Source organism: Bubalus kerabau, chromosome 22 (assembly GCF_029407905.1).
Source record: "Bubalus kerabau isolate K-KA32 ecotype Philippines breed swamp buffalo chromosome 22, PCC_UOA_SB_1v2, whole genome shotgun sequence".
Classification (NCBI taxonomy): Eukaryota; Metazoa; Chordata; class Mammalia; order Artiodactyla; family Bovidae; genus Bubalus; species Bubalus kerabau.
Window position 1 is genome coordinate 42,182,871 of NC_073645.1, and position 13,025 is coordinate 42,195,895.

General features: G+C 40.4%; 1 protein-coding gene across 3 annotated transcripts in view; it reads right to left on the reverse strand.

The window, feature by feature from the left end:
• MCMBP (minichromosome maintenance complex binding protein) overlaps nucleotides 1-13,025 on the reverse strand; it is a 35,989-nt gene that overhangs the window by 16,898 nt on the left and 6,066 nt on the right. For all 3 annotated transcript variants that reach the window (XM_055560651.1, XM_055560652.1, XM_055560650.1), the window contains exons 2-5: nucleotides 3,317-3,402; nucleotides 2,577-2,717; nucleotides 2,417-2,458; nucleotides 173-274 (exon numbers count right to left, since the gene is read on the reverse strand). In XM_055560651.1, coding sequence (XP_055416626.1) covers nucleotides 173-274; nucleotides 2,417-2,458; nucleotides 2,577-2,717; nucleotides 3,317-3,402 — 371 coding nt within the window. The remainder of the gene's footprint in view (nucleotides 1-172; nucleotides 275-2,416; nucleotides 2,459-2,576; nucleotides 2,718-3,316; nucleotides 3,403-13,025) is intronic.

Below are 13,025 nucleotides of genomic sequence, written 5' to 3' on the forward strand. Positions count from 1 at the left end.
AATATATTAAAAAAAAAAAGAAACAAGAATAAAAAAATTATTTTTTCCAGCTAACTTCATTGATGTGAAAAGACTAAGCTTAAAAAAAAAAATCAATATGAATTGTGGTCTCTTCAATTAAGAAAATTATCAGGAAGCATTCAACACATGAGAAGGTTCAGATAAAGGATATTTCTTTTACCCACATAGATTCTCCAGGCACTGGAACACAATAGAATGTCTGTCTCTCCAAAGTAGTAGTTCGTGGAGAGTTTAAATCAACTTCTTGCTGAGGCTGTGATGTTCACAAAATTTTATTTATTAAAATACTTAAAAAAATTAGCAACTGTGTTTTCAGGTTGTTTATAAAACCACAGTAAATACTTCATACTGAGTTAATTAACAAGCAACCACTAAATCTAAACTATCATTTTTGAAATGAAAACTGACATACAATCACTTCAGACGCAATCATCAGTACAGCGTGTACAGCCTGAGACGGTATATATACGCATGGTGGGTTTTGTTTGTTTCTTTCTTTCTTTCCTTCCAGGGCCAAAGTTCCCTTTTCCTGGTACGGTGCTCTTACGACTCTTTAGCAACACAGCACCACCTCTTGCTCAGTGTGTCCGACTCTGCAACCCCATGGACCGTAGCCTGCCAGGCTCCTCTGTCCATGGGAATTCTCCAGGCAAGAATACTGGAGCGGGTTGCCATGCCCTCCTCCAGGGGACCTTCCCAACCTAAGGATCGAATGCAGGTCTCCTGCACTGCAAGTGGATTCTTTACTGTCTGAGCCACCAGGGAAGCCCAATTAATACTGCACCTTCCTTCAAATCCAAAATACACAATACCCTAGGTTACAAAATTAAATCCCTAAACTAAACACACTATTTTGTTAAACTTTTTTCAAAGACAACACTCATGGTAATCCCACTGTCTTTCTCACAGGAATGCTATCAACATTAGCCTATCAAATAGGAATTTAATGATACACTTCTTATGAGGTTGCTCTGAGATGAGATTTAAAAATCAGATACTGTTCATTACAAAAGGCATATTCTCTGTTTCAAATCTACTTAGAAAGTCTTAAGTATAGATAGGTAGAGGACCCAAGATGTAACATTAAAAAGAAATTATTTCAAGATACTCATATTACTTTTATAGTACACAAAAAAATTCCTTACAAGTAAACAAAATCTATATTCTATCTTGTAAGAGAAAAACAAAGAAAATAAAGAAAGAATTCCAGAGACATCAACTGAATCTGAGATGGTATGTGTAAGCAAAGTGGCTTTTCTTTCTTTCTTTCTTTCCAGGGCCAAAGTCCCCTTTTCCTGGTATGGTGTTCTTACTTATGACTCTTCAGAAACAGAGCACAAGCTCTTTGCCTTTGGGAATATCACAGATGGACACCCTCATCTATTTTATTTTCCCATTTCCAGATGTTGAGATTACTGAGTTAGAGAGACACTGCATTATTGTGTACTAGAAGAAAAATTGTGTATTAATTTATCAGCCTAATATAACTTAGGGCTCCATAAACAGGAATGCAGGAAACATTTATAAAGCTGATTCATTAGACTCAGCACAACAATGTATTACAATGTCATGGAAACACCCTTAAAAGACAAAAGACACTGGGAGACCTGGAGGTTATCAAAAGATTAAACAAATTCATCTTTCACGAGTCCATTACTCTAAGTAAGTGTAGAAGTTATATTTCTTTCTCTACAGAAACCTTCCTAATTAGGGCCATTCTTCCATACAGATCAGCCTGCTGAGCTAGAATATTTATTTCAGGATTTTGTCTTCTTTCTTCTTCCCTTTCCCATTATTGATATGTAAGACAGTTTCTATTACTTCCTTTTATCAAAGAAGGCTTAAGTTTACTTTTTTCTTCCCAGGAAAAGAGGGCAGGATTTAATAAAATTTAATTAAGCACATGTAGGGGCTTCCCTGGCAGTTCAGGGGTTAGGACTCCTTGCTACCAATGTAGGAGGTGTGGATTTGATCCCTGGTCAGGGAACTAAGATCCCACATGCTGTGCAGCATGGCCAAAAGGGAAAAAAAAAAAAAAAAAAAAAAGGTATAAAAAAATTAAGCGCATGCAAAGCCCTTAAAGTAGTATTCTTTTTCTTCTACTTTTCATTTTAAAAGAACTTAAGTAATTTTTAAAAGCAAGTATGTAGATATTAGGAAAAGAAAGGAAGTAACTTGTCATTTACAATATTCCACCTTCTAAGACATTTTTAGAAGATCAAAAAAAAAACCATATCAGAGAAACTCAAGTAAAAGGCAAATAAACATTTCACATGACTTCTTAGAACTTATATACAAGATAAGTAAATTTATGATCCACCAAAGGAAAATAATATTCCCTGCCCAGGAAAAAATGCTCATTAAAAAGTTTTTTATATATTTTAAGTATACATACCCCACACTCTGCTACATCTCTATATTTTCCAAAATGAAGAACCTATGACCAAAACAAAAAATACCAGTATTATATCAACATTATCGAATCAAAACTGCCATAGACAAAGCTAATCCTACTAATTGTAAACACCAAGTTTAATGAAAAAGGCAATACATACACGTGCTTTTGTGTTTCGGTTAACAGTTTCATACACTCCCATGTAAAATTCAGGGTCAAACATATCCTGAACCATGCAACGAAACTTCACAAAACTGTTAGGTTTCAAATAATGAAGAGGAACTTCATTCAGTGATGGTACCTTAAAGGAAAACAAACAATCAAGTCGAAATAGTCTGTGTATAAGACGTTAAGCACATACACATACATATCCAGACAAACCGCCGTCCCCACCTACCCACCCCACATACAAAATCAGGCCCTATCAGGGAGCCAAATGATTTCAACGGCCAACAACACAACTGCTGAACATAAGTCCTTTCGCGTTCTTGCAAGTTCAGTTCGTATGATGACATTTGATCATAATGTCAAAGGGTGCTTTTCCTTCAGAACACTTTCCACTTAGCACAAAGGCATTTGCTTTGTTGAGCTCGTCTCTTAAAACTCGTACAAGTAATTCTTTAAAATGAAGGTAATAAAAGATCATCGAAGCGCTCACAATCACTCTTTTTCACGGTCAGTTACTGCCACCTACAGGTGCCAGTACAGAAGCACTTATTTGCTTGAATTTAAATTGCAAGAGACCAAAATCTTTTAATACATATGTACTTAAGGCAGAGGGCGGTACACGTTAATTTATATATTTTTAAGTTATATGTGGATCACTACTGTGAGAAATTGGAAGTCTGCCCAACCCTCGCCCACCCACCCACCCCCAGCAAACAGCAATAATGAGCTTACCCATTTAGGAGCATTATTCTCCTTCAGCTTTTCCTTAAAATATTCTATTACTTTCTTCTCCCAGTCAGGATTAACCCCATTTTGAGCTGAAAAAAAAAAATATACTTTTCAAAGCTGAAGGTACATTAGTTTAGGGTGCCTTATTGGAAGCGCTGCGCAAGACACCAGAAGCTGCCGGGTGGGGGGCTGGATATTACAGTCGGGGTGAGGCCGAGCCCCTGTGGGCTCTCAGGTGCTAACAGTCTCCCGAGAGCTCTTCCACAGTGAGAGATGAGGCCCCCAGACACAGCAGCACAGGAACCATCGCCTGAAAGGCACTCTGCTGCTTGAAAACATTTTAATACAGATTTAAAACACTTTTACAATTACCCTGAAATGAAAAGAGAGCATGTTCTTCTTCTTCTGTTTTAACTTTTTATTTCAGAATAATTTCAAACTTCCAAAAAGTCACAATGAAAATTACAAAGAACACCTGTACCCTCGCCCCCATTTACTTTATTATTTGCTTGCTCTCTCTCCCTCTCCCACATTTTTCTCACTTGAGCTTACATTACACACACATCATTTATTTTTACCTTTAAATAGTACTTGGGCTTCCCTGGTGGCTCAGCTGGTAAAGAATTTGCCTGCAATGCAGGAGACCTGGGTTCGATCCCTGAGTTGGGAAGATCCCCTGGAGAAGGGAAAGGCTACCCAACTCTCCAGTATTCTGGCCTGGAGAATTCCATGGACTGTATAGTCCAAGGGGCTGCAAACAGCCGGATGCGACTGAGCGACTTTCACTTAAATAGTACAGTGTGTTTCCTAAGAATAAGGAGATTATCTTACATAACCACGCTACTTGCTATCAATCTCAGGAAGTTTGAAATCAATACCAAACTTTTTTTTATCAAGTCTACCACGCATATTCCAACTTGTCTCCTGACCTAACACTATTGTTTATTGTACTTTTTCCACTTCAGTACAGATCCAGTTTAGGATCACATGCTGCTTTCTGCTATCTTTTTTTTCCTTTTAATCTTTTTTTATTCCAGAACAGTTCCTCAATCTTTATCATTTATGACACTGATAATAAAGAATACAAATCCATTATAAAAAACAGAATGTTCCTCCCTGGGTCTGTGATGTCTCCTTATGCGTAGAGTGCAGTTACACGTTCCCAGTCAGAGTGCTACAGAAGCGTGAGAGTGCTACCGAAGCATGCGAGTGCTACAGAAGCGTGCGGTGTCCTTCAACAGTTGTACGTGCTTCACTGAGACAGGAGATGTTCATATTCTCTTCATGCATGTTAGTTTTCACCACCCAGTAAAAGTGACAGCCAAGTTCTCCACAGCAGTCACTTTCCCCCTCTCTCCTCTAGTAAGCAATCTACAGAAGATACCTCAGGACCAAACAAGTAATTTTCATGAAACTTGTCCTGCTCCCAAGATTCAGCACACCTCTTGCAATCATGATTGCAAAATAAGAGAAAGGTGTTTTTAATGTCATATTAAAGATAAGAAACCAGCTTTTGAAAAATTATGGGAACTGGCCAAGACTAAAAAGTGAATCATCAAAAAAAAACAAAACAAAAACCCAGGAATATATATACACATGTTTTCATGAATTAGAACTACCTAACCAGACTTTTGCCAACAAAGGTCCATCTGGTCAAGGCTTTGGTTTTTCCAGTGGTCATGTATGGATGTGAGAGTTGGACTGTGAAGAAAGCTGAGGACCGAAGAATTGATGCTTTTGAACTGTGGTGTTGGAGAAGACTCTTGAGAGTCTCTTGGACTGCAAGGAGATCCAACCAGTCCATTCTAAAGGAGATCAGTCCTGGTTGTTCTTTGGAAGGACAGATGCTGAAGCTGAAACTCCAATACTTTGGCCACCTCATGCGAAGAGCTGACTCGTTGGAAAAGACTCTGATGCTGGGAGGGATTGGGGGCAGGAGGAGAAGGGGACGACAGAGGATAAGATGGCTGGATGGCATCACTGACTCGATGGACGTGAGTCTGGGTGAACTCCAGGAGTTGGTGATGGACAGGGAGGCCTGGCGTGCTGCGATTCATGGGGCCGCAAAGAGTTGGACACGACTGAGCGACTGAACTGAACTGACCCAGAGCTGGTCAATACTTCCAACAATGCATGGGTACTATATACATCACACAAGTGATATGGAAATGTGGTGTAAAGGGATTTTGTCTTTGTAATGCAGCTGGTTCTGTTAGAAACACTCATAAGATCCTGCTAACACCTGCTGTAGCAGAGATTCCTAATGCTTTCACTTAACTGAGCAAAGGACAGTTATTAAAAAGCACTCGTGGAGGTGAAAGCGCCCTCAGTGATTCTGACTGCAATGAGGGTTAAATCCTTGTGTGTGTGTGTTAGTCATCACGTCCACCGCTTTGCAACCCCATGGACTGTAGGCTGCCAGGCTCCTCTATCCATGGGATTTCCCAGACAAGAATACTAGAGTGGGTTGCTATTTCCTTCTCCAGGGCATCTTCTCAATCCAGGGCATCTTCTCAATCCAGGTCTCTTGCACTGCAGATGGATTCTTTACCAACTGAGCTACAGCAATGCCCCCAAGGGTTAAATCTACTACTGGTAACTGGTCCTCAAAGCGCGGCTGCCCAGACCAGCAGCACTAGCACCGCCTGAGCGGTTGTTAGCGAGGCGGTTCTTCAGCCATCCCAGAACTACTGAATGAGAAACTCTGCAGGTGAGGCCTAGCAATTCATGCTTTACAATACCCTCCAGGGATTCTGATGCACACTGAAATTTGAGAAGCAGTGGTCAACTAAATGCATGCCAATAAAGGATCACTGAATGGGGTTGGGGAGGGGGGACTAGACTGGGTATTTCTGGTTCTAGTCAAAATGGATGTTTCCTACAAGCAGACATGACCGCCAAGACCACTATTCTGACTGCATCTGTGTAAGAAGGTTGAATATACCACATCACAGGCAATGAAGCTACATCAAAGAGTGACTAGGAAGCAGCAAGTTACTTCGAAGGAACTTACATGTTATGAAATGTTAAACAAAACATCTGGTATTGCTGAACAATTTAAGGACTGCAGCAGAGAATTCCAAAATTCTCAGAAGTACAGTAACTATCCATTATGTATTAAGCCTACTTTATGCCCAGCACTCTGCCAGGTGCTATCAGGATCCTTAGAACTGAAGGAACTTAGCGACTTCACTTTCACTTTTCACCTTCATGCATTGGAGAAGGAAATGGCGACCCATTTCAGTGTTCTTGCCTGGAGAATCCCAGGCATGGGGGAGCCTGGTGGGCTGCTGTCTATGGGGTCGCACAGAGTCGGACACGACTGTAGCGACTTAGCAGCAGCAGCAGAGCTAAGACAGGGCTTCCCAGGTGGCTCAGTGGTAAAGAATCCTCCTGCTAAGGAGACGTGGGTTTGATCCCTAGGTTGGGAAGATCTCCTGGAGGTGCATGCAAGCACATGACAGCTAAGATAAGCTATGGGCAGAAAAACAGGCAAAAGCAAATAGGAGAAAATAATGAAGGTCAAAATATCTCAGAGAGGGCTTCTGAAAGAGGTGGTGTTTGAGCCAGGCCTGGGAAAAGAGGCAGAATGGAACCATGTTGAGGTATGAGGGGTGGGCATATTGCAGACACAGGGCATTCTGGCGGAGGGAACAGTAATAGTAAGCCAAAGACAAGGACAGACATACCAGAAATTCAAATATGCGAGCACAAAGTGGCTAGAAAAGAACAAAGCTAACGAACAAAAGGAAGATGAGACCAAACACATCACAGAGTTTTCAATGCCAGGCTACAGATCCACTCTCTGTTCATCAACAATTCACCTTTACATTCCCAGGCTCTAGCAAGCACCTGGGACACAGCTACTGGAGTCAGAGAAATAAACATTAAACAGACAAAACACTGAGAAAAGTAAGCTGTTTTGCAAGACTAGCACCCATTTCCCCTTTTTCTAGCAACAGTGCCTCTTCTGAGGAGAAACCATAGCACCCTCACTCTCAGCCCCGGGGCGGACCTGAAGGAGGCCTCACAGTAGTTCTAATGATCAGGTTGAGGGGGGGCCTCAGTCAAGGACAACCCCGGGTATAAGGCTCAGCAGCTGGGTCCAACAAATCCCAGAGCTGCCTGTGGCCACAACGACTGAGGTCTGTCTGAAAACGAAGCCATCCCAAGGGAAAGTGGAGTAGAGAGCCTGATTTCTGAAGTATTTGGCTGTAGTTGAGCCAGACATTAGCCCACTCAGGAACTGTTACCTCAAACAATGTGTTCATCTTCCTTGGTTTAAGCAGAATCGACTTGGGCCACGGGCAACCAAGAATCCTGCTGAGCACATATATATCACTATCATCTTTCTCACGAATTCCCTGCCATCTGAACGTGGGCACCCCTGCACTCTCTTGCCCTAGTTTAAGTGGTCACAGGAACTGAGGAACAAAAGACACACACTTTTACACTCTCACCAACAGCCTATGAGAGGTCCAATGCTCTGCCTCAATACTTCATCTGGTCAATCTTTTCAATACGCATCATATACCAAATTAATGTTTTTGTTTCTAGTGTGACACAGATATCAAGGCTCATTTTTTTCCAGAAAGATATCTATTTGTTCCAGCCTTATTTAAAAGGCTTTCTAGTGGTAAACTGCTTTGGCAAACAGAGTAACAATTAACTGTCACACAATTACCAAAGAGAAAACATGCAAAAAAGTAACCACTCACTCAACATACGCCACAAAACCATGGTCAAAGACGAGGAACTTCACTCATACACTGTCAATCTTTCCTCCTATAGAATTAGCAAACTTGCATGGGTCCAAGTCCATCATTGATGAGAAATAGATGCTGTAATTGGGGAAAGTCTTCTTGCTGGCCCTCAGCAGCGACAGATGAGATTTTTTTGCTGTGGTACTACTGTCAAACTCAACTCCTGTTTTTGTTACTGTATTCTGTTAAACTGGTAAGAGTTGTCTATCCTTATGCCAATACCATATTGTCTTAATCACTATAGCCTGAGAGCGAGTCTTAAAATTAGGTAGTGATGTTCTTCATCTTTGCTTTCAAGTTTGTCTTGATTATTCCAGATTCTCAACATTTCTAAGTAATTCTGAGGAACACCTGAAAACGACTGCAGAAATTTCTATCAGATTATATTTTGATGTTTAAATTTCAATTTGATTATATACTGCATATATAGATTTGAGGAGAACTAAGATGTAAGTCCCTTGGACTGCAGGGAGATCCAATCAGTCCATCCTAAAGGAGACCATTCCCGGGTGTTCATTGGAAGGACTGATGCTGAAGCTGAAACTCCAATACTTTGGCCACCTCATGCGAAAGACCCTGATGCTGGAAGGGATTGCGGGCAGGAGGAGAAGGGGACGACAGAGGATGAGATGGCTGGATGGCATCACCGACTCGATGGACATGAGTCTGGGTGAACTCCAGGAGTTTGTGATGGACAGGGAGGCCTGGTGTGTTGTGATTCATGGGGTCGCAAAGAGTCAGACACGACTGAGCGACTGAACTGAAGATGTAGGAAGAAACCGACCTGCTGTCGCTGACTTTGAAGACTGAAGGGGCCGCAACACAAGAAATCAGCCCAACTCTAGAAGCAGTAAAAAAGGCAAGGAAATAAGAGTATCCCCTAGAGGCTGCAGAAAGGAAGGCAGACCTATGGACAACTTGACTTTATCCCAGTGACACCCACATCAGACTTCTGGCCTCCAGAACTGTAAGAGAATACATCTGTGTAACAAACGCTGGAGAGGGTGTGGAGAAAAGTGAGCCCTCTTACACTGTTGGTGGGAATGTTAAGTTGGTGTAGCCACTATGGAAAACAGTTTGGAGGTTTTTCAAAAAAACCTAAAAATTAGAGTTGCCACATGAACCAGCAATCCCACTCCTGGGCATATACTGGGACAAACCTATAGTTCAAAAAGATACAGTATCCTGTGACAAATCATAATGGAAAAGAATATTAAAAAGAATATATATATTATATATATAACTGAATCATTTTCCTATACAGCAGAAATTAACACAACACTGTAAACCAACCATATTACAATAAAAAAATAAATTTATGTTGTTTTAAGCAATTAAATTTGTGGTAATTTATTACAGCAGAAATAGGAAATTAATAGTGTATTTTTTAAAGAATTGGTCTATTTCATCCAAGCTGTTGAATTTATACCCTAGAGCTGTTTGTATTACTCTTTTCCTGTCTGTATTGTTCTTTCACATGTCTCTAATGGTATCTGCTCTTTCAAAACAGTACAGCAACTTTGGAACACAGTTTGGCAGTTTCATGCAGGGGCTTCCCAGGTGGCACTAGTGATAAAGAACCTGCCTTCCAATGCAGGAGGCACAGAGACGCAGGTTCAATCCCTGAGCCAGGAAGATCCTCTGGAGGAGGACATGGCTTAAAAAAAAAAAAAAAAAGGATTATCTTATTATTCCCATTTTACAGATGGTAAAATTGAGGTAAAGAAAGGTTAATTGACATGTTCACCCTCAAGGTTAGGAAGTAGGAGGGGTCAAGCAGTGACCCACTACAGAAGTGGTAAGAGTGGTCTAGCCTAAGCACTAGCAATAGGAGATACCTTTGCTGCAGAGAATCTAAAAATAGTAAAACCAACTAAAATCCATTCTACTTCTACCATCACTATGAATTAACCATTCTAAACAATGTCAGTGATAAACTATTTTTCCTTTGAAAATCTTCTGCTGGTATAAATCCTAAACAACTGTTGACTACTGCTGAGTTTTAATACAGACTTCCCCAGTTGCTCAGACAGTAAAGAATCTGCCCACAACGCAGAAGACCCAAATTCGATCCCTGGGTTGGGAAGATCCCCTGGAGAAGGGAATGGCTGCCCAGGGCTGCAATTACTACATTTTTACTATTTACCCTTTAATAAATATCTCATTAGACACAGACGTTTATTTGAAGAACCTCTGTTACATTTTGTGACCCCATAGACGGGCTCCTCTGTCCTTCACTATCTCCCAGAGTTTGCTCAAAATTCATGTACACTGAGTTGGTGATGCTATCTAACTACCCCATCCTCTGTTATATACTTAGCTTCCAAAACAGACTCAGCCACATGCATTTGTCTGGACAGTAAATTTCTCAGTGGTACGTGTGTGTATGCCCAGTCATGGCTGACCCTTTGCAACCCCAGGGACTGTAGCCTGCCAGGCTCCTCTGCCTGTGTAAATTTTCCAGACAAGAATACTGGAGTGGGTAGCCATTTCCTTCTCCAGGACACCTTCCCAACTGAAGGCTTAAACCTGCATCTCCTGCATTGGCAGATGGATTCTGTACCACTGAGCCACCTGGGAAGCCCTCTAAGTGATACAGAATAGTCCAAACTTGGTTAGAGCAGTGAGCATCCCCCAAGCCCTATGGTACTCTAGAGTCCTACAGGTATACTAAAGATTTTAAATAAACAAACAATAACCCAGTGACTGTAAAGATGAAGGAGAACTTGAATTACTTCAATTCTATCTTCCATGGGACAACTTGAACAACTTTTTGTGTTTAACATTTTAAACAGTGAAACAGTATGAAGTGAGAGGTGCAGTTGGTGCAAATTTTGCTCGTAAGTGAACATTTTACTGAATTTGAATCATATCTTAATATAGAAATATATCCTTCTTAAGGGCTTGCTTCCCTGGTAGCTCAGCTGGTAAAGAATCCACCTGCAATGCAGGAGACCCCGGTTGATTCCTGGGTTGCAAAGATCCCCTGCAGAAGGGATACCCACTCCAATATTTATGAGCTCCCCTGGTGGCCCAGACCGTAAAGAATCTGCCTGCAATGTGGGAAACCTGGGTTCGATCCCTGGGTCAGGAAGATCCCCTGGAGGAGGGCATGGCAACTCACTCCCGTATTCTTGCTTGGACAGAGGAGCCTGGTGGGCTACAGTCCATGGGGTCGCAAAGAGTCAGACATCACTGGGCAATTAAGCATAGCACATTTTCTTAAACAGCTATTTGTTTTAGAGTAAAGAATGAATCAATAAAATGTTAGTAACATCAGTGGAAAGATTTCTAGTTTGTGTCTTTTGTAGATGTTTCAGTTTTATCAAAATTCATTTATAATTGAACTGTTTATATAAAATATTATTATATTGAATTATAACTAAAAGACCAAAATTCAAACTATTTAGTAGGTATAAACACTATTCAGTAAATAGTTTAGCTTTTTGTCTATAGAAACTTGTTACTCTTAATATAGAAAATTCATTAATTATACAATTAATACAAGATTATTCAAATCTAAAGTGTGGTACCTGTACCAACATGAAACAACGTCGTCATAACAGAACTCAACAACCACAAAAAAATTATAAAATAAGCAGGGTTGAGGAAGAAGTTGATAGAAGCAATGTCTAGACTGAAATATGTAATTACCTTCAACACTGCACATAGCTTCATTTCATGACTATTACTGAAAATAATTCTATAGTATAAAGAAAGAAAGTATTAAAAAATGATTAGAGCTAAATACCCTGAGTATGGCCCTGTAGCCTAGAAGCAGTTTGGCTTTAGAATCTGAAATCTTTACTATTCTCTATTACCCAAAGAACTAAATGCGCTACAGATTCAATGCAATCCCCACCATAATGCCAACTGCCTTTTTTGCAGCAATGACAGATTCTAAATTCATATGGAAATACAAGGGATTCTGAAGAGTCAAAATAATCTTTAATAAAAAGAACAAGGACAAAGTTGGAGGACTCATGCTTCATCATTTTAAAACTTGCTACAAAGTTACAGTAATCAAGACAACACAGTACTGGCAGAAGGGTAAGCATACAGAGCAACAGAATGGAACTCAGAGTTCAGAAATAACGCTATACATCAATGGTCAACTGATACACACACAGACACACACACAGTTTAAAAAAAAAAAAAGCTGCCAAACTGAATCAGTGGGGAAAGAATAGTCTTTTTCAATAAAAAGTGCTGGGGGAGCTTCCAGGATGGTGGAGGCAAGTACATGCTGAGAAGGCAGCACAGCGAAGTTCCCTGCAGGCAGAAGCTGCGCACAAGCGACCCTACCAGACCTTGCCCTACGCTCCTTTTCATCTGCGTACTTTATGAGATCCTTCAAAATAAACGGGCAAATGTTCAAACACACATACACAAGGTGCTGTGACAACCAGATGTGCACATGCAAAAGAATGAATTTGAATCCCGACCTCATACCATCATCCACAAAAATTAATTCAAAATGGATCCAAGACCTAAATGTAAGGAGCTAAACCTACAAAATTCTAAGAAAGAACACAGATATATAGCTTTGTGACCTTGCGTCAGACAATGGTTTCTTAAATATGGTACCAAAAGCATAAGCAACTAAAGGAAAAAGAAATTGGACATCATCAAAATGAAAAATCTGCATCAGAAGATGTTATCAAGAAAGCAAAAAGGCAATTTATACAACAGGTAAAAATATTTCTAAAACATATATCTGATAAGGGTCTAATATACAGAATATATAAAGAACCTTTATAATGCAACAATACAAGACAAAACCCCAATTTAAAAATCTGCAAAAGGGAATTCCCTGGAGGTGCAGTTGTTAGGATTCTGGGCTTTCACTGCCAAGGGCATGGGTTCAATCCCTGGTCAGGGAACTAAGATTTGGGAAGCAGCTGCATGGTGTGGTCAAAAAATAAAAATCTGCAAAGAATTTGAAAAGA